The 27,256-nt window shown below is 48.4% G+C and overlaps 1 protein-coding gene across 3 annotated transcripts in view; it reads left to right on the top strand.

The window, feature by feature from the left end:
• Positions 1-22,101, top strand: part of MFSD4 (major facilitator superfamily domain containing 4) — a 33,452-nt gene extending 11,351 nt beyond the window's left edge. Inside the window, exons 3-10 of one of the 3 annotated variants that reach the window (XM_011957730.1) lie at positions 198-458; positions 3,447-3,615; positions 4,342-4,457; positions 5,497-5,670; positions 11,549-11,696; positions 16,969-17,039; positions 18,327-18,447; positions 19,604-22,101. In XM_011957730.1, the coding sequence (XP_011813120.1) occupies positions 198-458; positions 3,447-3,615; positions 4,342-4,457; positions 5,497-5,670; positions 11,549-11,696; positions 16,969-17,039; positions 18,327-18,447; positions 19,604-19,659 (1,116 nt within the window). In that variant the 3' untranslated portion in view covers positions 19,660-22,101. Of the gene's footprint in view, positions 1-197; positions 459-3,446; positions 3,616-4,341; positions 4,458-5,496; positions 5,671-11,548; positions 11,697-16,968; positions 17,040-18,326; positions 18,448-19,603 lie in introns of those variants that run through there. The other 2 variants (XM_011957732.1, XM_011957731.1) reach the window with 2 other exon arrangements.
• The last annotated feature ends 5,155 nt before the right edge of the window (positions 22,102-27,256 follow it).

Genomic DNA, 27,256 nt, shown 5'->3' with positions numbered 1-27,256 from the left:
CACCTCTCCTCACCTTTCCTGCTTCCTACCCCCATGGCTCCCTACTCCAGGGCTGGGCAGCAGGCCCCAGATGGGGCAGAGGGTGGGATTGGGGGAGGGGGCTCAGTGTGGGTACTCTGGGCTGGAGGCCAGGCCACTGCTTCCCTGGGCTGAAGACTAAGCCACGCCCCCACCCGCCACCTCTCCTCTGTCCCCAGGTGCTCCATTTCTTCGTGGGCTTTGGCGCTCTACTGAGCCCCCTTATTGCTGACCCTTTCCTGTCTGAGGCCAACTGCTTGCCTGCCAATAGCACAGCCAACACCACCTCCCGAGGCCACCTGTTCCATGTCTCCAGGGTGCTGGCCCAGCACCACGTAGAGGCCAAGCCTTGGTCCAACCAGACGTTCCCGGGGCTGACTCCGAAGGATGGAGCAGGGACCCGAGTGTCCTATGCCTTCTGGATCATGGCCCTCATCAATGTGAGTGTCCCTGGGGCGGGCCGGGTAGGGAGCTAGTGGACAGTCCACACATCCCAGTCCACCCCACACCCAGTGCAGATTCTTCAGATGCTGAGAAGTGTGTGGGGCTGAGGTGTGCATCCCAGAGGCAGGAGGATGGGAGGACTAATCCTTCCCGGGATCCCCCACACTACTCCACCTGTGATTGCGGTTCTCAAGGAAGGGAAAACAATGAGCAGGCTGAGCGCAGTGAAAATCAGGGTCAACTGTCCAATTATCTGAGGCTCTGTGGGAAACTAGTTTTTTTCTCCAAGGCCAGATGAAGTGGGCCCTGGACAGACCCTGGCAGGAAGTGGCAGGTTTTTCTCTGGGGCCTTTCATCGATGGTGGGATTCTCTTGTACCCTGCTGTCAGGGGCTCTGTGGAGGCTAGGGGACAGACAAGATGGCCTCTGAAGGGCCCTGCCTGCCAAGGCAGCCTGTGGTGGGAACAGTGAGAGACCACTTCACTCCATGACTGCGTCAGATACCGAGGCCCGCTTTGTACACCCCTGCCAAGTCAGCACTGACTCAGGCCTGTGGCTGGAAACCTCCTCTGGTGCTCTGCAAACCCAAGCTGGGATCTCTCACATTAGCCCATACTGGAGCCAGAGCGTCAGGTGGGGAGACCCTCTACCCACATCCGCCTGGCTTGGGGAGGACAGTCGGGAACACCAGAGAAGCCCTGGCTCCTGGGCTGGGGGTGGGAAGCATCCAGTAGCCACTGTCCTGGCTGTGGGGTGGAGGCACCGTGCTGCTTGTCATGGTGGCTTAGAGCCTCTCTTTGCAGTGGGTGGACTTCTCAGCTCTCCTGGGGCAGGTGGGCTGGACTCAGGCACTAGAGCAGCGGCCCAGCTGCTGCTGAGCCTCAGAATATGCCACACACATAGCACTGAAGGGAGCCTTTGAGACCACCATTCCAGTGAGCAGCAGGGCAGGGGTGGGGGTGTCATGCCATCACCAACTCAAAGCCCTGACAAGGGACTGGTAGGGGGCTGAGCCCGGCTGGAAGCCCTGACCCTCAGCATAGACCATCTACCGGCTGCCCCCTCATCACCGGTCCTTTTCCTTCCTTTCCTCTGTAGATTTCCTTTCCCTGGTCGGAATCTCCTCTGGGGGCTCTCATAAACGCACCCTCTCCCTCTGCTCCTTCCCTTTCCAGCCCATGCCCATCCAGTCCTTCCAGGAGGGACCTGTGAAGGGAAGGAGCAGTGTCAGTAGAACCTCTAGGCTGGGACTCCCAGACCAGGAAGCCGGAAGGTCCGGCTTAAGCCCGAGGTTTGTTCTCTCTTGCCCCACGAGGTGCAGACTGGAGGGACTTTGTTTGCTGCAGGATTTCCGGACTTTTTCTGTTGGTTTGTGTCTGAAAATAAACAGTCCAGCACAGAGGAAGATGGGGCTGTGCATATACTCATGAGGGTGCACACGCACACACACATGCACACCCCACCTGTCCTTCTCTGACTTAAGGTGGGGCTGCCTTCCCTGAATGGAATTCTTATAACATCAGGCGTGTTCCTGCCAGCAATGCCAGCCAATCCTCTGTGAAGCCCTTCCCAGCACCCACCTCCCTGGAAAGCCCCACCTGAGGGATCACGCCTCTTGTACAGCTGTTTCCCCTTGGCCTTCACTCAGCCACTCTGCCACTACAGGCCTCTGTGGGTGGGTTTCCTGTTTCCCCCCTCACACTGGAGGGAGGGCTGTGTCTCCTCCATTGGGGCTCAGCAGGGGCTGTTCTCTCCCCACTCAGGCCTGACTGCCAGGGGCCACGTCTGACCTTGACGTCTTTTTGAGTGTGCAGAAAGGCTCCCAAGGTCACCATAGGGAGGTGCCAACACAGGGGTGGTTTTTGTCTTTCACTCCTGTTAGGTGACTTTGGGAAATACTGGTGAGAGCCAGCCTGTCTCCAGGGGCAGGGAAGGGCTCCCCTAGAACAGCACCAGACAAGGGCTGGCAGTCTGCCAGTCTTCCATCTCTACCCTGCCGGCCTCTCCCATGGGCCGGGCAGACCCCAGTAGCTGGGCGCTCTCACCAGCCTCTAGGAGACATCCGCAGCTCCCTGGGCTTCCTCTCTTTCCTAAGCAAAAAGAACTGGGCTGAAGCTGCAGCAGGAAGGACAGTAGTTAGACTTGAAGTGGCACTTCCTGGCAGCCAGGGTGGTGAGACACAGGCAGGGGCCTCTGAGGGAGGTGGTGGAGGCTTCCCCAGGCAACCTCAGAAGCAGGAGCCATTTCCCACTGCTCTGAAGGAGTTCTGATTTAGCACAAATAGCAGCAGACGAACATTGGGCTTATGTGTATGGGCTGCTCGTAAACATGCATTTTTCAATCAAAAGGAGACCACGTTTTTGTTTTCAAGCCCCTGAGGAGAGCCTCTGTGCCCTGCTGGGATAGACATCACCAAGGCGGCTCCTCAGGTGGAGACAGCGCTGGAAGAATCAGGATGCCAGGCTCTGTTCTGGCTTTGCCCTGAGTCCACTGTGTGACCAGGGCAGTCTCTCAGTCTCTAGTTTATCCCTCGGATCTCTTCCAGTTCTAACAGGTTATGACGAAGTGATAACATCCCCCAGCATATTTTGTGGAGATGTGATGCCAAAAGCAAAGCTGCTTTGTAAAGCATCATGTGACCCGCCAGCATGAAGGAGTGTGAGGTGTGACGCTCCAGCAGGCTCACCCCCAGCACCTCTCCTGAGCCAGCAGAGAGTTTGAGTCTAAGCTTTGCATGTGACAAATACCTGTCTTGTCAGGGAAGTGCGTATGTTAATGAGGCAGGAATTACACCAAGCCTCCCCACTCCTACCTTGGTCAAGGCACCTGGCTTCTTAGGTAGGGATGGCTCAGCTCTTAGCTGGGCACCCTTGGAAAAGAGCTGTCTTCTCCTAGGACTGTGCACATGCAGTGTGTGCAGAGGTCAGGCGTGGGAAGGGGGAGCCTCAGGGTAGGGCTCTCCTGACCCTCTGCCTGCTCCCCAGCTTCCAGTGCCCATGGCTGTGCTGATGCTGCTGTCCAAGGAGCGGCTGCTGACCTGCTGCCCCCAGAGGAGGCCCCTGCTTCTGTCTGCTGATGAGCTTGCCTTGGAGACACAGCCTCCTGAGAAGGAAGATGCCTCCTCACTGCCCCCAAAGTTTCAGTCACACCCAGGTAGGGGCTAAGACGAATTTGCATCCTCACAGCCTCATGTTGAGGCTTCCTTGGTAACCCCTCTGCCAGGGAGAGTGAATCTAGATCACAGGTGATTTTTTTTTTTTTTTGAGACAGAGTTTCACTCTCATCACCCAGGCTGGAGTATAGTGGTATGATCTTGGCTCACTGCAACCTCCGCCTCCCAGGTTCAAGCGATTCTCCTACCTCAGCCTCCCAAGTAGCAGGGATTACAGTCACACGTCACCACACCTGGCTAATATTTGTGTTTTTAAAGTAGAGATGGACTTTCACCCCGTTGGCCAGGATGGTCTCGAACTCCTGACCTCAGGTGATCCATCTGCCTCAGCCTCCCAAAGTGCTGGGATTACAGGTTTGAGCCACCATGCCTGGCCACAGGTGATAGTCTTTTTTTTTTTTTTTTTTTCTTTTTATGGTGCAACCTGGCCAAGAGAATGAGGAAGGCAAGCTTCTGGCTCCACCCTCCATTCTGCTCAGCCTTGCCTTTTGTTATGTTGGGCAAGTCACCTGACCTCTCTGAGCCTTGCTTCCACCAAGACTGGGAGATGGACAGGGGTTGTCCCTAACAGAAAGGTAGTGAAAGTGGAGGTAGTAAGTGGGCCCCATCCTGCAGGGCTCTTCTGACTGCCAGCCACGGCCCTGGGACGTGCAGAGGGAGGGAGCAGAAGCTGAGACTCACCCCTGTTTTTCCTGTGCCTCCTGCAGGGCATGAGGACCTATTCAGCTGCTGCCAAAGGAAGAACCTCAGAGGAGCCCCTTATTCCTTCTTTGCCATCCACATCACAGCCGCCCTGGTCCTGTTCATGACGGATGGGTTGACGGTGAGCCTGCCTCAGAGGGCGCCCCCTACTGGGGGACCCTTCACCCCAAGACTCCAGTCTGGGAAAGGCAAGAGAAAGAGAGGAGCATGAAGGTTTCCTGGAGACCTCTCCTGGAGTACAGTTGATTCAAAAATTTAATCTAAAGCCCTAGGGAGACTGACTCCAGAATCAATCACAGCGCGTTGGTACTATAGGCTTCTGTCTTGGCCAATTGTTTTTTATTTTTGTTAGTGCTATAGGTAGGGGCCTAACTGGTTTGTTGTCAAGGACAGGCTACCTGCATTTTTTAAAGGGGTGGTGCCCTATTCCCCAATTAGAGGTCATGCTATATAAACGCTAGGGCACTTTGCTTCCTGGAATACATTACAAACCTGGGTGTCTTGAGCCAGTGTTGTAAACAAGCTTCAGGTGGAATTTAGGCCCAGCTGTTCATTCCACTAGTGACCTCTGTTACGTTAGTCAGCACCTTTTTCCAGAAACTTCTTAGGATTATATTAGGGCAGTCGTAAATGGCTGACCAACTGATTGCCATATGATGGCCTCTCCAGAGAAAAAGCCCCAGGAACTTAGATGACCTGATGGAAAGTACTCGTGCCAGTACTGGTTGGCTTCTAGCACTTGGTGTGACCTTGGTCAAGTCACTTCTCTCTACTTTCTCATCTGTAAAACCAGATGCTTGCACACACCTTTTTTTTTTTTTTTTTTTAAAGTGGTGTTCTACTCTGGTTGAAGTGGGGAGCAGTGCCTGTCTGCCCAGGCCCTGCGGGCACTCCCATGGAGATCCAGAGCCACCTCTCTGGAACTACTAGGTCTCTGCGGTGCAGTCTGTAAGCTAAGGCACCCCAGGTTCTGTCCTCAACTTTGGCAAAGTGTGCTGTGTGGCCTTGGCTTAAAGCCCAGCACTGGCTGAGCCTCTGGGAGAGGGAACAGGCAGTCCTCCCTCTGCCCTCACCACACCTGCCCAGCCTGGGCTCCCTTTGTGAGAGTCGTTGTCTGGCTGGGCTGCAGGTGTGCTCAGCGGCACCCGTTCTCTCCACAGGGTGCCTATTCTGCCTTCGTGTACAGCTATGCCGTGGAGAAGCCCCTGTCTGTGGGACACAAGGTGGCCGGCTACCTCCCCAGCCTCTTCTGGGGCTTCATCACACTGGGCCGGCTCCTCTCCATTCCCATCTCCTCAAGAATGAAGCCGGCCACCATGGTTTTCATCAACGTGGTAAGCAGCTGAATAGCCTCCTCTCACTTCCCCTCCTGGCCCTACCCGAGGCCTGCACTCTGCCAGCAGGATGGGAACTCAGGAGTAGAGGGAAGACAGGAGAGAGAGGATGATGAGGAAGGGGTGGGAGCCTAGGAGGTGGAGCCTACCTGTGTGACCACGAAAAGTCTCTTCCCCTCTCTGGGCCTCTGATCTTATACCATTAAAACATAAAAGGAAAGGTCTCTAGGCGGTGCTGGCTGCAGTGTGTGGAGCCCCTCCCAGCCGACAACCAGCCACGAGGATGAGGAAAGCCAGTGCTGGCCCTGGTCCTCCTGGGTTTACCTTGGTGCCCAGCTGCTCAGAGCCCTCCAGTCAGTGGAAAGCTGTGGAGGCCAGGGATCCTGCAGCCTTCAGAGTCACCACCTCTGGGCTGGGGCCTGGGGATTTGCATTCTGTAGCTCTCCTAGGGGATTCTTTTTTTTTTTTTTTTTGAGATAGGGTCTCACTCTGTCACCTAGGCTGGAGCTCAGTGGTGTAATCTCAGCTCACTGCAACTTCTGTCTCCCAGGTTCAAGTGATTCTCCTGCCTCAGCCTCCCAAGTAGCTGGGATTACAGGAGCCTACCACCATGCCTGGCTAATTTTTGTATTTTTAGTGGTGATGGGGTTTCACCATGTTAGCCAGACTGGTCTTGAACTCCTGACCTCTCAAGTGATCCACCTGCCTTGGCCTCCCAAAGTGCTGGGATTACAGGAGTAAGCCACTCTACCCAGCCCTAAGTGATTCTTAAGTAGGCAGAAGGGCATGGAGGATGGCCTTCAAGGAACCGATCTGCCTGGGAGGCAGGAGGTCTGGGCCTGAGCAGTGGGTTAAGACTCTTGCCTTGGTGTCCATCCACATCACCATCCATGACACAGGGGTCCACATTACAGACTTCTGCCAAATCGTCTAGTCCAACCTCCCATCAGGCTTGAGCCACCTCTATAACATCCCTTCCGAGGGGTCCGCTATCTGCTTAAACACCTCTAATAACTGCAACTCACTACCTTTCCAAGTAGCCCAATGAGGGTACTAAGCCCAGGAAAGAAAGCATTTCCTTGGTTGAATTTCTAGCAGAGAGGGGGTTTGGACATAATGTTACAGTTTCAGAGACAAAGATCATGATCCCTGAGAAAGGCCTTTGGATTTGACCTTGTGCCAGTTGACCCTCAAGAAAGAAATTTCAGTTCAATGTAGATGGGAGGTGGGTGGGTAAACCCAAACTCAGGAGGTTGAGGGTGAGAGGGAGATGAGCAGTGGAGGAATTTGCATTTCTCTTTGTCAATATTTTTGAGTTGAAGGGAGTTGTGTTCTGCAGGACTCGGGGTGGCATGGGCCTGTTTATAGTAGAGGAGGAAGGGAGGACACCTATTAGGAAGAGGAGTCTGTGAAAATACCATTGTGGGAGAGTAACTGAATGAGGAGGGCCCTGACAGAGGGGAGGTGGGATGGAGAGTGGGAGTGGAGGAAGCGCTAAGCTCAGCAAGGAGGAAGGTCCCTGTCCATGGAGCTGGGGCAAAACGATGTCAAAGGGGAAAGGTTCCAGAAGAAGAAGGGCACAGACATGGTGGCCAGCCCTGGCTTCCTTGTCTAGGTCAGACACAAGGCCAATTGCTAAGACAGAGGAGAGTGGGTGGAAATCTGGGTTTGGGAAAAGTAAAGGTCTGAAGCATCCACATGTGTTAGGCATTGCCCATAGATACTCACCTGGGGTGCTGGGTTTTAAAAAGGGAAATCAGGTTCCTGGGCCCAACCCAGACTGAGTGAATCCGAATGTCCAGGAGAAGGCATAGCAATCTATATATTAAACAAATGCCCCATGGGAATTACATCTTCCAGCAAGCTTAGGAAAACACTGTCCTAGAACAAGTGACTCCCAAATACATTAGATTCACTGGAGCTGCTTTTTGAAAATAGGATCATGAAAAGGCCAGGCGCAGTGGCTCACACCTGTAATCCCAGAACTTTGGGAGGCCGAGGCGGGCGGATCACGCGGTCAGGAGTTCAAGACCAGCCTGACCAACATGGTGATACCCCATCTCTACTAAAAATACAAAAATTAGCCGGGTGTGGTGGCGCATGCCTATAATCCCAGCTACTCAGGAGGCTGAGGTAGGAGAATTGCTTGAACCCAGCAGGTGGAGGTTGCAGTGAGCCGAGATGGCGCCACTGCACTCCAGCCTGGTGACAGAGCGAGACTTCATCTCAAAAAAAAAAAAAAAGAGAAAATAGGATCATGGACCCTGTACCCCAGAGATTCTAATTTAGGAGGTGTGGAGAGGAGCCTGGGCCTCTGGCTTGTTTTGGAAGCTTTCCAGGTGCTTTTGTGGGCACCCTGTTTGGGAACTGCAGCTGAGTGGCCCTGAGCAAGCCTCTTCTGTGTAGATGCGAAGTGCCTGTGTCATATTCACTGTGACTATTTCTGAGTATTCCTCTCTAGGTTAAATTAATGGCCACCTGTTCTTAGCGTTCTCCTGGAGCTCAACAGCTACTTCCTGACTTAGTATGTTTGTGCTGTGTGCAAAGCCTTGCTGCAAACTGCAGGCCGCCAAGTTCTGGAAGACAAAGTTCTTACTTTCAGAGAACTTATGGCCGGCCAGAGGAGGGCAGTGTGCCCTGGCACAGATGGAGGGTGAGGGGGTGTAGGCAGTAGGGATGCAGACTCAGTGCCAGACTGAGTCACTGGCTGAGGCAGGGGCCACACTGCGTGGGAAGAGAGTTGGTGGAGCTGATAGTTCGCCCTGGTTGTATTTAGTCTTCTGTCACCAAGGCTAAAATAAGACTTGGGTGTCTTTAAAATTTCCCCAAATCTGGGGATTTTCAAGGTGACAGTCTCTGAGGCTTGGCTGGAAATGCATGTAGTTTGTACATGGGATAGCCAGGTGGAGGAAGAGGAGCAGGAGTGGCGGCTTCCAAACCCTGGCATCTGTCCCAGGCTTGTAAGTTGAACACTGAATATCAAGAAGGTGCCAGCCCCTGAAGGCAGGAGGTGAGCAGGCCTGGCTGAGGTTCAAAGGCCCATGTTCAAAGGCCTGGGTTAGGGGGTAGGAGGCTAACTTCGGGGGAGCGTGGTAGGCAGGGTGGGGGATGGGGAGCAGAAAGAGATGAGGATGGGGAAGTAGACAGGGGCTACATCCTCAGAGTTTTGTAAGCCGGGCTTTGAATTGTATTCTAAGTGGGCAGGAAGCCAATAGAAGGTTTTAAAAAGGTCTGTATTGCATTTTCTTTTTTTTTTTTTTTTGCATCTCACAGATACATTTATTCATGCTATGAAGTAAACAGCACTTATACAAGTGTCCCATGATGTTTCACATTTCCATCTAACATAGCTTGCATTGCATTTTAAAAATTTATTTATTTATTTATTTTTTATAGAGACAGGGTCTCACTATGTGGCCCAGGCTGGTCTCGAACTCCTGGGCTCAAGCGATCCTTCCTGCCTCAGCCAACCAAAGTGGTAGAATTAGACAGGAACCACCATCTCCAGCCTCTTGCACTGCATTTTAAAAGTGTACTCTATGTGGAAGAACAGACTGTAGCTGGCAAGAGTCAAGCATGCACTGTCTGTTATTATAGTCCAGGCACAAGAGGGAGGCGGTTGGTTGGGGGTAGTCTGGACAGATCCGGAGCGGTGCAAAGATTGAACATGTTTTTTGAGGTGGTATGGACAGGACTTGCTGCTGACCCAGGTGTGGGAGGAATCAAGGACCTTAGACACAGGACTTGAGCAACTCCATGACTGGGATGCTCTCACAGGATTGGCAGAGGAAATTAAAAGTCCAGTTTGGGCCACATGGTTAGTCATCCAGGGACTGACTATATCCAAGGGGCAGCTTTAGGTGCAAGTCCGGAGTCCTGGACACAGCTCATGGCTAGAGGGATAGATGTAAGCATGCCTGCTATAGAGGCAGGTGAAACGTGGAGCAGAGCACTGCGGATATGGAAGAGCCAGAATAGAATCCTGGGCCACCTCAACATTAAGAGAGTGAGCAGAGGGGGGTAGCAAGAACAAATAGATCTCAGGGACCATGTTCCATGCCAAAGAAAGACATGACCTTTGGAACCACAGATAGGCTATGACTTTCATATTTTTACTGCATGAAAGAAGTCTTTTGTCTTTCCATTTCCATTGTGAAGGGAAGGTGTGTTTTTCTCTTTCAGCCACTGTTTTGTGGTTGATCCCTCCCCAGGGCAGGAAGTCTGTCTGGGTAAGGCCTCTGAGCCTGGAGAACACCTTCCACCTAACAGATCCTGTGGCAGAGACCGAAGGGCTGCTAGAGGAGCGTAAAGGCCTCAAGGATTAGGAGCACCGCCTTTGATTTTCCAATTGGAGCAACTCTCCCAGGATCGGCTCCCAACTCTCCGAAAGTCTTTTCCTTTCCGCATGCCCAGAAGTGGAGGGGTTGGGAGCTGGATGAGATTTCTTGCCTAGCTCTATAGTCCATACTTACTTTTTAAAGAAACAGATGTCCTCATCCAGGAGATTTTTACCTCAAAGCCATAGGCTGCTATAGAAGATCCTTATTTCCTGAGATGTCTAAGAAAAGCCCACAGAGAAACACTAGGACTCATATTTGTCTGATGCACCACAGTTTACAGAGCCCCTTCATTTATATTATTTCACCACCACTCTTTAGTGTGGCTTTTGTAACTATTCCTATTTTGCAGATTAGGAAGTTAAGAATCAGAGCAATCAACTACTTCCGGGTTCCACAGCTGGTAAAAAAACACCATCGGGACTTCCACCTGGGTCTTCTGACCCCAAATATTGTGCTGCCTGGGTTTATTCCCAGATACATCTTGCATAGAAGTGACTCAATGCAGACATAAAAACATGTTTAAAGAACTTAGAAATATGGTTATATTAACAAAAATATGCCTGAGTGACAGAGACCTTGACTGAACTAGAAAGATTTGGCTGGGCATGGGGGCTCATGCCTGTAATCCCAACACTTTGGGAAGCTGAAGCAGATGGATTGCTTGAGCCCAGGAGTTCAAGACCAGCCTGGGCAACATGGCAAAATCCTTTCTCTACTAAAAATACAGAAAATTAGCAGGCGTGGTGGCACGTGCCTGTAGTCTCAGCTACTCAGGAGGCTGAGGTGGGAGGAACGCTTGAGCCCTGTAGGTTGAGGCTGCAGTGAGCTGAGATCGCACCACTGCACTCCAACCTGGGCAACAGAGTGAGACCCTCTCTCTCTAAAAAAAAAAAAGTAAGAAAAGAAAAAAGATTTCTGGGTCTCCAACCATAGGTTAGCATCTGCCCATGGGAATCTGAGTCAAATCTGAGGGTGCCAAGCTAAGCCACTGACCCTTTCCCTGGGAGGCTGGCTAGGATTCCCAGAGGATGGGACCCTGCTGCCACCATCCCTCTTTCCCTGCTATCTGATGGCTTCCTGTCTGTGCACTCTTGGCTTTCAGAAGAGAAGCAGCTTCTCACAAAGAAACAGAGGACTCTCCTACCCCCAGGGCTGGCAGGGCAGAGAGAGCTGATGAAACTGGCTTGGGTGGAGTTCCCGTGGTTACAGATGAGACCTTGGGGAGAGGTAGTCCTCAGTCGCCAAACGCTTACGCAGGGTGTGCCGTAGCTGTTAGGGGAGATGTCTAGGTGGGGAGATGTCTAGGTGGGGAGATGTCTAGGCGGAGTCTCCTTTCCACGCTTCCTTCCGGATGTCAGAACGGTCCCGGGAACACTGCGGTTCCCGCCCGGTCCACGGGGTGGCGCGCGGGTGACACAGCTGGGCTCCTGGGGCCAGAGAGGAAACGCCGAATCAGGAGACGCTGACTCCTGGCGGTTCCTCAGCACGGATGCTCAGCTTTTCGCAATTCCTAACCGCCTCCACCTCTGCCGCGACAGGTCGGTGTGGTGGTGACGTTCCTGGTGCTGCTTATTTTCTCCTACAACGTCGTCTTCCTGTTCGTGGGGACGGCAAGCCTGGGCCTGTTCCTCAGCAGCACCTTCCCCAGCATGCTGGCCTACACCGAGGACTCGCTGCAGTACAAAGGTGAGGGCCGGGCCCGAGCCAAGAGGCGCGCTCTAGCTGGGCGCCGCCGCCTCGCTCTGCGCCCTCTCTGTGCTCTTCTAGGCCAGCACCATCTCCCAGCGAGAACGCTGCCCTAGCTCCCTGGAGAAATGAATGCCCCGCTCCTGACTGGCGGGAGCAGGCTCACAGCGGGGTCATTCTGACCCGCTGGGCTCCCTCCATTCAAAATGATCCCCGTCATGATGGGATTGCAGGCCACAGAGAGCAGTTAAGCTTCTTTTTTCTATCTGCTTTGTGCCCATTGTAACGTCTGCTGACCTGCAGCTGACATTTTGTGCGATATGCATGTGCTGGAAATGCCAAGTTCAAAGAGAAGCAAAGATGCACAGGAGAAGTTATGGCATAGGAAAGGCATTTTGTAACCTAATTTTCAGTAACAGTACGTGCCTGCCTCGTGGCTGTGGTGGATGTTGTTAAAAACAGAGAGGATTAGAACACTGACTCCACATCTGGTTTCAGGAGTGACACACCATCTTTGATGTCAGAAATCTCGAATTCTCTCTACTAATCTCCCTCCCCTTTCCCTAGCCTCCCAAGTGCCTATAGCAAAGATCTCTTTTTTAATGAGTTAATTAAAAATAATTATGTTTTGAACATCACCAGAGACGCACTAGAGGCTGGAAAACCAGCATTAAGATGAGCAATTTCTGGCCGGGCGCGGTGACTCACGCCTGTAATTCCAGCACTTTGGGAGGCCAAGGGGTGCAGATCACCAGGTCAGGAGATCGAGACCATCCTGGCTAACACGGTGAAACCCCTTCTCTACTAAAAATACACAAAAATTAGCCGGGCGTGGTGGTGGGTGCCTGTAGTTCCAGCTACTTTGGAGGCTGAGGCAGGAGAATGGTGTGAACCCGGGAGGCGGAGGTTGCAGTGAGCTGAGATTGCCACTGCAGTCCAGCCTGGGCGACAGAGTGAGACTCTGTCTCAAAAAAAAAAAAAAAAAAAAAGATGAGCGATTTCTTTAGAGAGGAGTGGGGGAAGTTGGTGTACAGGGAGAGTCAGGGCAGTTAGAGCTGCACCCAGCTGTCATCCACAGCCTGGATCCTTGAAATCGAAGGATAAGCCCCAGATAATTTTAGCACATAACATCACCATCAGTCGTTAGGAATAAAATCTTTTCTATGATAAAGCTGCACACTTTCTGTTTTGTTTTCAAAATGGAATTTTTTTTTATTATGTAAGTCGTATGTGCTCACTGCAAAAACCTCAAACAATAGAAGCACAGTTTAAAGCAGTAAGTGAAAGTAACTGAAAATAACCCTCTTAGTTCATTTCCTCCCAGATCCCTTCTGAGCTTGTGAGACCATTCTCTGCGCTGTTTAATTTGTAGTTTAGAAGACAATTCCTGTGAGAGAGTGAATTAGAGATTCAAGTGCATCTGAGTTTCTTTGGCTTCTGGCTCTTCTGAGTGGGGGTACTATACATCATCTGAGAAACACCCCCAAATCAGGGCACACCTGGTATAAATTCCATTGCATCGTGACTCTGAAGAGATCCTGGCCATGGTGAAAACTGAGGGCAGAAAATGCATCAGCCAGTCATCATCCAGGCAGCCCATCACTCACCCATCTTTCTGCTACTCAGGACATCATGCTGGGCCCTATGGGACATGGCCAAGGAAACACAGCCTCTCCCTGCCGCTTGTCCTAACAACAGGACAGCCACACACCCAGCTCCCACGGGCGAGGGCCCAGGAGCCCTCAGACTCCTCCCTCGCCCATCAGTCTCCAAGCCTCAAGGGAATAAATGAAGTAATGAAATAAGGTAGCTATCACATGTCACACAGCATAACTCAAGAGTTTTAGGTGATCAACAAATGTTAGAGCTTAATAATGATAAATAAGGCTGGGTGTGGTGGCTCACATCTGTAATCCCAGCACTTTGGGAGGCTGAGGCATGTGGATCACTTGAAGTCAGGAATTTGGGACCAGCCTGGCCAACATGGTGAAACCCCGTCTCTACTAAAAATACAAAAATTAGTTAGGTGTGGTGGCGGGCACCTGTAATCCCAGCTACTTGGGAGGCTGAGGCAGGAGAATCGCTTGAACCCAGGAGGCGGAGGTTGCAGTGAGCTGAGATTGCACTCCAGCCTGGATGACAGAGCAAGACTCCGTCTCAAAAAAAAAAAAAAAAAAAAAAAGTGATATTGATTGATTCTGCCTGCAAATAATCACTCAAATCCATTCTCTTCATTTCTTACTGTCCCTGTCTAATTTAAGGTCTTTATCTTCATTGACCTGCTTGGACTAGTTAATGGTACCCAGCTTTTTCCAAGTTCTAATCACCTCCATCCCTTCTTTGATGGGTCTTGACTTGTCTCCTTGTCTTCATTCTTGCCTCCATCTAACACAGCTGGCTGAACGTTAAAATCACCTGGAGCTCTGGTACCAAAACCCAGTGACTGGGCCTTACCTCTGAGTCTGATGCAACTGGCCCGGAGCTGCTGGGCGATTCTAATGTGCAGCCAGAGGTGAGCACCAGGTACTAAGCCACCCTCCACACGGTAAAACAGGGCTGCGCTTACTTCAGCAGCACATGTACTAAACTTGGACCAACACAGAGATGATTAGCATGGCCCCTGCTCAAGGATGACATGCAAATATGTGAAGTGTTCCCCAAAAAACCCAGAAAACAGAGCTGATCACAACCTCCAGATCTACCTATGGAGCGTCTTTCTCTCCAACCTTCTCTCTCCCTGCTTCCCCTCGAAGCCTGCATCCTAGCCATGAATTACACGCTATTCCCTGATAGCACAAAAACTGTTCGTACCTGCCTGCTTTGGCACGTGGTGAACCCTCTGCCTGGAACGTCCTCCCCGCTCCATCTCTCCCCTTTATCTGCCTGCTCTTCCTTCCAGATCCAACTCCAGGAAGCATCCCCCTCCAGGAAGCTCCTCTGATCCCCACTGGAAAGGTGTGCCTCCCCTTTGTGCCCTTTGACGTTGCCCCTGTCTCTCATGTTTGACCCATCTCAAGACTTTTGTACCTGTGTTATCTGCTTCTTCTCCTAGACAACATGACCCCAGCAAGGGACAAGGGTAAGAGCATGGGCTGTGCAGGCAACAGCACACCTGGCAGTCCTGCCTCCAGAGTTACTAGCTTTACGACCTTGTGCAGTTTCACTTCCTTCCCCTCTCTGAGCCTCAGTTTTCTCATCTGTAAAATAAGGATGCAAATACCTGCCTTTTATGATTGTTTTGTGAATCAGAAAAAATGTAAAGCTTTTGACTTCGCATCAAAGCTGGCTCACAGGCACTCAGTGTCTTGTTAACTCTTAGTATTCACCTGAGCATCCTCAGTGGTTAGCACAGAACCCAGTGGTCCTCAGTTTCTTAAACAAATGAGTGGAACAGACAGTTGGGTGCTACTGGAATTCAGGGAAGGGAGTGAGGGGGCAGTGTTGATTTAAATAAAAGTAGCTTCATAGAGGGGATGGGATGTGAGCTGGCCCAGAATCTAGAAAAGCAGAGAGGAAAATGGAAAGGCATTCCTGGGCAGGGTGGGGCAGTGAACAGAATGAGAGCAAAGGCACAGAGACAAGTCTGAACATAAGTGAGACTGAACGAGCTAGAAGGAACATGAAGTCCAGAGTAGACAATGATGACAACCATTTCATTAAAAAAAAAAAAGTAGTGTCTACTATGTGTTAGCTGCTGTGCTACTAACAAGCACTGGTTTATGCCAGTGATCTATATGACAAGGCATGGCCATCCTCTCCTGGGCTTCCAGCCTTGTGGGGAGGGCTGGCTGGTCAACACAGTGTGCTGAGAGCAGGTGCAGGGTGATAGCACAGCACAGAGAAGCAAACCTTCCAGGCTTGGGGACCAGGGAGGAACATTACTGATGGAAGTCAAAACTAAGACCTAAAAGATGAATGGGAACCAGCTGGCCAACATGATGGAACCCTATCTCTACTAAAAATACAAAACTTAGCCAGGTGTGGTGGTGCATGCTTATAATCCCAGCTTCTTGGGAGGCTAAGGCACTATACTCCAGCCTGGGTGACAGAGCAAGACTCTGTCTCAAAAAAAAAAAAAAAAAAAGGTGAATGATAATTTACTAGAAAAGAAGAGGAGGAGGAACGTTCAGTGGGGAGTAAAGGTGTGTGTTGGCCTGGAGGTGAGAGTATGGGGGTTGCAAGCGGAGAGAGAAGCCTGAGCCGTCAACAGGGGCAGAGTCTAAAGGGCCCTGCAACCACATGAAAGCCCTTGGCCTTCATCCTGAAGGCAGTGCTGAAGGGCTTGGGCAGAGAGTTGGGCTGGTTTTGAGTTGACTGTGTGCCAGTCCTATGCCTGGCTCTTGGCATGTCTTACATCAGAGTTACCCACACAGTAACTCTGTGAAGGATGTGTGAAGCTCATCTTACCGAGAAGGAAACCAAGGCCTAGAGAAGTTAGGGAACTTGTTTAAGGTCACATGGATAGTAGGTGATAACCTGGGCTTGGAACCCAAGTCTGACTCTGAAGCTTGGGCTCTGAAGGTCTGCGCCATGCTGCCAGACTCATCAAAGCGTATGGCTGGTCAGTTCAATGCCAGGACAGCGAAGACACTAGTCTGCTTGCACCAGAGGGCTAGTCTCAGGATATCAAGAAATTTTTCTAGAAAGGTAGGTAGCAGTCAGAGTGGGAATGGTGCTGAATGCCAGGGCTAAGCAAGATGGGATTTACCCCGAGATAGTGATGAGCAATTGAAGGTTTCAGAGCAAGGAAGGGACAAAATGACAGTAAGACCTCGGCATTCCCAAAGCAAAGTTACAGGCTCATGTCTGAGAAATCCAAAGTAGTCCTTTCCACCATGCCATCTTCCAGAGGTTTCCCAGAAGCAACCTAAGTTTGCTTTTTTTTTTTTTTTCCCTTTTTTGACAGGGTCTCACTCTGTTACCCAGGCTGGAGTGCAGTGGTGCGATCATGGCTCACTGCAGCCTCCAACTCGTGGGCTCAAGGGATCCTCCTACCATAGCCTCCCAAGTAGCTGGGACTACAGGTGCACACCACCATTCCTGGCTAATTTTTTAAAATTTTACTTTTTGTAGAGACCAAGTCTTGTGATGTTGCTCAGACTGGCCTTGAACTCCTGGCCTCAAAAGATCCTCTCACTTCTGACTCCTGAAGTGCTGGGATGTGCCTCCCAAAATGCATACGCCACTGCGCCTGGCCAGCAACCTGGATCGTAACACTGACTTCTGTCTCCTTAACTTGCCTTTACCAAACCAAACCTTCTCTTTTTGTTAGGCTGTGCAACCACAGTGCTGGTGACAGGGGCAGGAGTTGGCGAGATGGTGCTGCAGATGCTGGTTGGTTCGGTATGTGGGGACCTTTAAGGGCAAGGGGAGCATTTGGGGAGCACTCCTCTGACAGGTGAGAAGATGCAAATAGCCGCCTTCTGAACTCAAACTGTCCCTTTCCTGAGTCTCCTGCAAAGCCAGCAGGGCCCCCTGTGCCGGTGTTACCTGTTTCCGTTTCCAAGCCAGCCCTGAGAGCTGAGTCTCCACATGTGGGATCTGGAGATGTGAACGGATGCATGGAAAAGTCCAAAGCAAACACAAGCCATGTCTGGGAGCGGGGCCAGAGGGGGCCCGTGGGAATGCTATTTAGCTCTCAGAGCCTGAGATGGGTTGGAACTGCAGTCAGAATTCTTTTTCCGTCCGTCCCTTTGGAACCCACCACTCCCTACCCCACCTCTCACAGCCTCTGGCTGCACTGCAGAGGGCCCAGCTTCCTGCCCAACTCTGGCCCTGACCGAGAGGGCCAACTCTTCCAGTTCTCTTCAAATCTACCCATGTTTCATTTGTTCACCAGGAAAAAAAATAAATAAAACCTAACATCTACTTTTTATTGAATACTATAATATAGATATTATTCCCCTTTTTACAACAGAGGATACGGAAACTCAGATGAATTTAGCAACTTGCCCTAGGTGAATCACACTTCTAGTAACTGACAGACAGGACCTCACATCTAGATCTTTCAGCCTCCAAAATCTCCCTCATCGTGACTCAATTCTCCTTTCCTCCTCTTTTGCCCTGCTGGAGGAAGGGAAAGAGCTACATCTCACCATACCCTCCTCATTGAAATGACATGATGTCTGGGACTTGCTTTAGTGTAACCTAGTGCGGAAAAGAAGCACAAGGCCACAGATGAAACTGGTGCTGACTGCTAAAGTTGAGTGATGGGTTCGTTGGAGCTCCATATACTACTTTAACATGTTTTAAATTCTCATATAAAAAGATTAAAACAATATATATCCTTTGCAAAGTTCTGGTTAGGGCTTATGGGTATAGAAGTACCTAGTATGACTGGAATTTCAGTGATGATAGAGATTGTCAGAAGGTTCCAGACCACAGAGCTGCAAGGGACTGCAGGGGGTCACCAGGTCCAGCCCCTGCCTTAGAGCAAGACTTCTGCCTTCTCCACACACATCAACTTGAAACAAGGCCAAGGTCTCCCTCCTCCCTGTGATTCCATCTCTTAGTGTGACGGGCCTCAACTTGACTGAAAAACCAGCCAAGGATGGAGAAGGCTGCTTCCTCCAATACACCTTCTACATGAAGTTTTAATGGTCTCTCTCTCTGTGTTTTCCCCTTTGGCAGATATTCCAGGCTCAGGGCAGCTATAGTTTCCTGGTCTGTGGCGTGATCTTTGGTTGCCTGGCTTTTACCTTCTATATCTTGCTCCTGTTTTTCCACAGGATGCACCCTGGACTCCCATCAGGTAAGGAATCTGTTTCTACACAAGAGGAGGAAAACAGAGCGGGGGTGGGGGGCGGGGGGAAACGGGGGACATGCTATGGATCTTAACGTGCCAGAAACGCTGCTCTGTTCCAAGTAAAATGCAAGGAAATGTTTATTTTTCTACAGCTTCCTTTTCCCCCCTTCCTGCTTTCCATACGATTGTCTGCGCTGGACTCTTAAGATAGGCGAGAGCTGGGTCAGCTGACTCATGGTTTCTCCATTAGTAGAGGGGCATGGATTGTGAACTTGGCTTCCTGCATCCCACCATACCACGGAACCATGAGCCAAGAATCTCTTTCCAGCCTGTTCAGGGCACTGAAAGGCAGAGCCTGACTCCTTGGCTGGAACTCAGCCCAACGGCCTAATTGGCCGTCTCTTTGCAGTTCAGGATTTTGATTCTAGTCCAAATCTTTTTTTCAAAAAGAAGTCCTTCAGGCCAAGTAGCAAAGAAAGCCTCCTTCAGGGCAGAGACACCTCCTAAGAATAGTCTCCCTTCTAGAGACCCCAGGCAGGGGGAGTCCCAAAGCTATTTTCATAACCCTGAGCCCTTACCTGCCCTTTTGCCCACTGCTTTCAAAGTGCCCAGGGACTGCATCGGCTGTGTGCAAAGCCAGTTCTGAAGAGAAGGTGCCCAGACAGAGACTTTGTCCTCTCTATAAAAAGCAAAATAATCACGAAAAGACTAAAGGAACAGGCATCCACCATCTGCTCTCAGTGGGTTAACATATCCATCCTCTAAATACTCAGTACAAAGGCCCAGAAGGAAAGGTGGCTCCCAAAACAGCACTAACTAGAGCCTCACTTCTGAGACAGCAGTACTGGTTCCCACAGTGCAGAGTTTCATTGAAGACCTACATTCAGTTAATATTTACTGAATATTAAATGAATAACACTTCATGGGTTCCTTATTCATGGGAGACAGACACATTCCCCAAGCCCTGGACAGTAGTCTCAGGAAACTGCCTCCACCAACTGTTCGCCAGAACTAGGGGGTCTGACTTTTCGCTTTGCTCCCTCTAGAGCCCCAGAATGGCAGAGAAACAAACAGACTGGGTAAGCTCTCAGAATGAATCATCGCTGCATCTCATCAGAGCTGCTGAAACATGCTACCTGTTTGTTTTGTTTTTCTTTTGTAGTTCCTACCCAAGACAGATCAATTGCAATGGAAAACTCTGAGAGCTACCAGAGGTAAAACTGGGTGAAGGAGGCAAGAGAAGACTTTCAGCCTCTTGATCACCAGCACGACCATACTGTTTCAGAAAGCTGGGTGGTGGTGGAGGCGCTCTCAATGACCGTTAGTCTTCTCCACTAAAACTTGGTTGGGTAGAGGAAATTAAATTGGGTCCTGGTACCTGGTCAAAATCATTAGAAATTTACCTGGCTTCTCAAGTTACCTTCTTCCCTGGTTCAGACTGTTGGTAAGAGCTGTCCAGACACCCAGATGGGAAGGAAGGAGACAGCCGTGTGCTTCACTCCATTTGTCACCTCATGCATGGACCATACTCTGGGTTTGAGATCATTCTTCATTGAAGTTTGTAAAAATAGGTTGAAATTGTAGAGCTCCACGATCATTGCTATATGTAGATATATTTCAATTTAAGCAAAACAAGCTGCAAGTTATTCCCTGGCATGCTCAAAGGATTTTTGTGCTTTTCACTTAATAGTCCAAAGTCCCTTAAATTCCTGCTGCAGACATCAATAGCTTATCTATATTCTCAGACACCAAAAGGAGAAGTTGAATCTTGCTCTCTTTGGTATACTAATGTAGTGGTATGCTAAGCTAGCTCATACCAGCTTAGAAAAGCTGATTGTAAAATTTTCATGTTGACAGCTGGTTATTAAATGCAGCCATTATTAAAAATCAAATCATACAAACATAATTAAATCAATTACATTTAAAACAAAGGTAATAAATATTCAAAGCATGTCACTTCCTAATTTTATCTTGCTGCTCTTGAGGTAATTTCTGTCCATGGTACCTGTGTGGTGGAATTACTATGTATGATGGTGTGCTACTGTGCACCTTGTCCAACCCCACTCTTGGTGATAGCATGTTGGTAGCTTGCAATCAGCCAGGTGGGAGTGTTAGCATGGACACTGGCAAAAGCTACAGATCCCGGAGAGCCAGTGTTTAAACATTTACCAGCATACCACTGCTAGTAATCAAGGCTAACTGGTCCAGAAATTGCCCAGGAGAAGGAGATGGATGTTCCATTTTCCTCTATTGATACTGACTAGCATATAAAAGACATAGAAACAGCACTAAGAATTTCTGAAAATACCTAATGAAAATGTTACATCTTTTTTTTTTTTTTTTTTTTGAGACGGAGTCTCACTCTGTCGCCCAGGCTGGAATGCAGTGGCATGATCTCGGCTCACTGCAACCTCCGCCTCCCAGTTTTAAGCGATTCTCCTGCCTCAGTCTCCTGAGTAGCTGGGACTACAGGTGCATGCCACCATGCACAGCTAATTTTTTGTATTTTTAGTAGAGACGGGGTTTTGCCGTGTTAGCCAGGATGGTCTCTATCTCCTGACCTCATGATCTGCCCGCCTCAGCCTCCCAAAGTGCTGGGATTACAGGCGTGAGCCACTGCACCCGGCCAAAAATATTACATCTTTTATAGGGGGAAAAAAACTCTTTATACCATGGCAAGGCCTTTTCTTTCACAAAAAGCTGGGCGTACTGAACAATTCAAGCTGTGCAGTAGTAGACTGAAAGCCGAATTTGTTCAGGAGTTACAGCTTCTGTCCAGAGCAAATCCTGTAGTGATACAAGGAGAATGTAAACTTGCCAGCTTTAGACAGGGATCAGTCCTGAGACTGTTGGCAGTAGCAAATGGCTGTTAGAGTAACTGTAAAATGGTTTTGCCTGCACTTTCTCTATGTATATACAAATGTACATGTATAAATATAAAAATTAAGTGATCATGGTTCTTGGTAACCTGTCCCAAGTGCTGTGATTCACATGCCTGACACTAAAAGGTTCTTCCTGGTCCAGTCAGCCAGCTGTGACCAACAGCAGCACAGCTGAGTGCTGAGAATCTGGCTGGAAAGAGAAACGTGGCTCAAGCACTGGCTCACTTTCTAGCTGTGTGGCCCTGGGCAGGTTACTGAGGCTCTTCCAACCTCACTTTTCACATGTAAAATGGCATTTCTAAAAGTACCTACCCTACCTCAATGGAATTCTGAAAAAATTAAGCGAATTTGTATAAAGCACTCACAATATGCCTGACACAGAAACTGCTTAATAAATGTTAGTAATTTTTAAAACCTCTTCATAAGCAGCTTAGAAATTATTCATGTTTGGTACATATTTATTGCAAGTCAAGCAGATCCAACTTTTTTGAAAGCTGGTGGTCTAGGAGTATAGTTTTAATTATGTTTGTAAATACTCAAAAGTATTAGATGCCAGTCTAATTTAAATGCAGTCTGACTGTAGCAAGTGACTGACCTGGGCAATGAAAAAGCAGTTGTATTTTTCTTGCGGTTTTTCAAGAAAATATCCTTTTTATACAGACTTAGAAAGAAGAATCAATGGCTATATCGAAGTTGATTGTGACTAATTTGTTAATACAGAAAAGAACATTAAAACAAATCTAAGAGTACCTTTCCTAAAATAAAACATTTCAACTTATTAAGTGTGTTATCCATTACGAAGAACAATTGATCCTCTTGTATAAACTCAGAAACAAATGGCCTGATGTTCCCAGAGACAGGTCTCTCTCATACTATAATATGGCTTATATTTTAGAAGAAAGAAAACTGTCTCACAAGGGAAACTGATTTAAAAAAAAAAAAAATTAAATAAAAGAAGAACCTCTCATAGCAAGGCTGAGTGCCACTATTCCCTATTACATAAAATCAGAATAAGGAAAAGGCAGATTGATTCTTACACCACACACTTCTCGATCAGTTACACAAGTAGGACATTCTTTCTCAACTTCCTTTCAGGAATTTGGACATTTCAGAATCCTGTGGAATCACCCTGTTCCCAGATTTCCCTCTGCTACTTGTGTATGGAAATCTAACCTATCAGGCACATCTGATTCACTAAAAGAAGACACAGTGACATAGAGTTCTTTTAGAGTGAATTTCATTTATTCAGTCAAAAAGGATTTGTTAAGCACCTGCTATGTTCAACGCACTAATCTACGTACAGACATACAGTGGTGACTGAGACAGAAGTCCCTGCCTCACAGGGATTATACCGCAGGTGAAGACATACAGACACCAAACAAATACTAGATGTAACATGCCACAGGTTGAGGGGTAATGTAGCACCACAAAGAAACATACAGCAGGGAAGGGGGGCAGGAATAGGAAATGTCAAGAGATGCTCTGGGGCCAGGCTCAGTGGCTCACACCTGTAATCCCAACACTTTGGGAGGCTGAGGCGGGCGGATCACCTGAGATCAGGAGTTCAAGACCAGCCTGGCAAACATGGCAAAACCCTGTCTCTACTAAAAATGCAAAATTTAGCTGGGCGTGGTGGCGCACACCTGTAGTCTGTAATCCCAGCTACTGGGGAGGCTGAAGGAGAATTACTTGAACCCGGGAGGTGGAGGTTACAGTGAGCTGAGATGGTGCCACTGCACTCCAGCCTGGGCGACAGGGTGAGGCTCTGTCTCAAAAAAAAAAAAAAAAAAAGAGAGAGAGATGCTCTGGAAGGCATTTCTAAGGAGGTCCTATTTGTGTAGAAAACTAAATGATATGTAAGACCAAGCTATCCAAGTATGTGAAAACATCCTATCAGGCAGGGGACACAGCAAGTACAAGAGCCTTAGGCTGGAATATGCTTATGGTACTGGAGGAACAGCAAGTAGGCTGGTATGGCTCAACTGCAGTGAGGAAGACTCACACAGAACGAGTGGGAGTGGTTGCTACAGGCCAGATCATATAAGCCATGGTATGTGTAGAGGTTTTTTTGTGATATAAGACGACTGGGAGAGTTGTGAGCAGGCAAATGACACGATCTGATTTACATATATGAAGTATCACTGGTTGCTATGGAAAAGAGACTGTGGGGCAAGCATGGAACTGGGAAGACCACCTGAGTACCACTGCAATAGACTGAAGAAATAATGGTGGCTTGGAAATGTAGATAGCAACGGAAGTGGTGAAAGTGACTGGATTCAAGCAATATTTTGAAGGTGAAACTGACAGAATTTGCTGATGGACTGGGTGTAGGCTGAGAAAGATAAGAATCTGTAATCCCAGCACTTTGGGAGGCCGAATCAGATGGATCACCTAAGGTCAGGAGTTTGAGACCAGCCTGGCTAACACGGCAAAACCCTGTCTCTACTAAAAATACAAAAATTAGCCGAGTGTAGTGGCAGGCGCCTGTAATCCCAACTACTTGGGAGGCTGAGGCGGGAGAATCGGTTTAACCTGGGAGGCAGATGTTGCAGTGAGGCGAGATCACACCATTGCACACCAGCATGGGTGACAAGAGTGAACCTCTGTCTCAAACAAACAAACAAAAAAAGAATCAAGGATGACCTGAAGGAATCTGACCTAAGTAACTGGATACATGATGAAGCCATTTAACTCTGGAAGGCCATGGGGAGACATTCAGAGTTCTATTTTGGACATGATCATCTTATGATACAATCTTGGATGTCAAGAAGGCTGTTAGAAATAGAAGTCTAGAGTTTAAAAGAGAAGTCAAGGCTGAAGATATAAATTTTGTGGTCACATTGCCCAGGTTGGAGTGCAATGGCGCGATCTTGGCTCACTGCAACCTCCGCCTCCCGGGTTCAAGCGATTCTCCTGTCTTAGCCTCCCAAGTAGCTGGGATTACAGGCAGGCACCACCATGCCCAGCTAATTTTGTATTTTTAGTAGAGACAGGGTTTCACCTGTTGGTCAGGCTAGTCTCCAACTCCTGACCTCCAGTGATCTGCCCGCCTCAGCCTCCCAAAGTGCTGGGATTACAGGCATGAGCCACTGCGTCTGGCCCACTCCTGTTTCATTTAATAAAATGAAGTCATTTTCATTGACTCCCTGCAGTTACAGGATGTCCTCCAGTAAGTACAGTGCTTTGTAGCAACAATCAATGTAAAATCATATAACTGTTACTTATTATCTCCTACCTGATAATGCCAACCCTCCTGGGAAATTACCCAATATTAGGGTATTAGTTTGTCATTAACTGCACCTATGAAACACAGAAAGTGCTTGCAAAACAGGTAGGCTTCTCAAAAGAAGTGTCAACAGTCAGAAAGGTTAAAAAACGGTGGTGACTTAAACAGGCTTTTTTTTTGTTTGAGACGGAGTCTTGCTCTGTCGCCCAGGCTGGAGTGCAGTGGCCCAATCTCGGCTCACTGCAAGCTCCGCCTCCTGGGTTCACGCTATTCTCCTGCCTCAGCCTCCCGAGTAGCTGGGACTCCAGGCACCCACCACCACGCCCGGCTAATTTTTTGTATTTTTAGTAGAGACGGGGTTTCGCCGTGTTAGCCAGGATGGTTTTGATCTCCTGAACTCGTGATCCACCTGCCTTGGCCTCCCAAAGGGCTGGGATTACAGGCGTGAGCCACCGTGCACAGCCTAAACAGGCTTTTTAACTGGAGGACTTGGCACTCTTTATATTCTGAAATCCCTTTTGAACTTTCGTGAAGAACCCATTTCCCAAATTAATTTTGCCTCATGGGGCTACCGTCGCAGGTGATACTCTGAGAGCAGTGTGTTAGGAGCATGCAGCACTCCTCACTGTGTTCCACATGCTGACTGACCCATCAACCAAAGTGACATTTCACCCATTTCACCAGGGTAGTGAACTGCCCCCTTTGCCCCAGAACAATCTGTCACTCTATCCTCCTGTGATTTTTATTTAGAGATATGAAACAGCTCTCTCTGCCGTCAGTTTGCCACCTATAAACCCCACTTTTGGGCTGGGTGCGGTGGCTCATGCCTGTAATCCCAGCACTTTGGGAGGCCGAAGCGGGCAGATCACCTGAGGTCAGGAGTTTGAGACCAGCCTGACTAACATAGTGAAACCCCATCTCTACTAAAAATACAAAATTAGCTGGGTATGGTGGCACATGCCTGTAATCCCAGCTACTCAGGAGGCTGAGGCAGGAGAATCGCTTGAACCCAGGAGGCGGAGGTTGCGGCAAGCCGAGATCGCGCTACTGCACTCCAGCCTGGGCAACAAGAGCAAAACTCCGTCTCAAAACAAAACAACCCACTTTCCCTTATGTATATTATTTTGACCCAATTCTGAAAAAGCCTAATTTCATTTGCTAAGTGAAGTCTAAATTGCTTTTTACAAGGGCTAGATAAAAGCCTCTAATTTTTTTTTTTTTTTTTTTTTTTGAGATAGGGTCTTGCTCTGTCACCCATGCTGGAGTGCAGTGGTGTGATCTCAACTCACTGTAACCTCTGCCTCCCAGATTCAAGTGATTCTTCTGCTTCAGCTTCTCAAATAGCTGCGACTACAGGCACACCCCGCCACATCCGGCTAATTTTGGGAGGTAAATTTTTAGTAGAAACGGGGTTTCACCATGTTGGCCAGGCTGGTCTCAAACTCCTGACCTCAGGTGATCCACCTGCCTTGGCCTCCCAAAGTGCTGGGATTACAGGTGTGAGCCACTGCACCCAGCTGATTAAATTTTTAAAAACTCTTTTTGAATGTAAACAAATTTTTCAAGTAAAATAAGAGATTTCACATAGTGAATATTTTTTCTAGCCACTCAGTTCTCTCTTAATTCCTTTTATGTCAACAATCATTTTACAATCTCCCCTGTTCACCACCTATCTGAATCCAGACTTTAAATATTTTAATGCAGATACATATCAAATTGTTGAAGGCCAGATTTTAATGATAACCATTGGGAAAACAACTCTTTCCTGACCTACAGTTAGCATGGATGAAAATGTAATACAGAGACTGTAAAGAGACCACTTCAATGAATGTGAGAGAAGGGAAATAAATAATCAATTCAGAAAATCATTTTGTTAAAAATATTTATTTAAAAAAATACAATTGCTGTCCATATCTAGTTGCACATATATCTATTAACATATCTGTATACTTTTAGACTTGTAGTAAATTTGCTACAGTGCTTTTGTAAAGCCAGCTTGCATTATACAAAGCAAATTCCTCTGTCAGTTCTTACATAAAATAGATTTTTAAAAATGTGTATCTTTCCTAAAAGATGCATAATATCACCATTATAGAATTTAACAAAATTTTTGCATAAAACCTGGGAAGTGATAGAAAAAATGATCACCTGATTGGTCAGAGCAACCCCTTACTATGTCTGGAGATGCACTGAGTATCAACTACACATTTATTTTTCAAGCAGCATATTATTATAAAGCCCTCAAAGTGCTTTCGCATACTTTCGCTCACCTCTCTACACTCTCTATAAAGTTTCTCTGCCGCATACAGATAGAATTCAAGACTCTAGCTACAATCATCCTAATCAATCTTAGAGCAGTATCTCTTTGTTTTCCAACAGGTAAGTCCGACTGCTTAGCTAGGTGATATGGCAGCTTCCCTCCAGCTGTTTCATCAACTAATATGAATTTTAATAAATGTTAGCAGTGACCATTTTAATTGCTTTTTTAGGAAAAAGAAAAAAAAAGGTGCTTCTAATACTCTGAAGGTGCTTTTTAGGTCTCCCTAATGTAAATTATGCTGAAATTAACTAAGATAAGCTATTCATAACACTTTAACAGTTATCCATTCCTTTGGGTAGGTATACACTTACATTATATGTAAGTATCTCTACAAAGTGTTAGATACTGGATATGATATAGATTTCAATAAAACAAGGGAAAAAATAA

The sequence above is a fragment of the Colobus angolensis genome, unplaced genomic scaffold, assembly GCF_000951035.1.
Source record: "Colobus angolensis palliatus isolate OR3802 unplaced genomic scaffold, Cang.pa_1.0 Scaffold449, whole genome shotgun sequence".
Lineage (NCBI taxonomy): Eukaryota > Metazoa > Chordata > Mammalia > Primates > Cercopithecidae > Colobus > Colobus angolensis.
The sequence above is the reverse complement of the archived record's forward strand: the minus strand, read 5'-3'. Positions and strand labels throughout refer to the sequence as shown.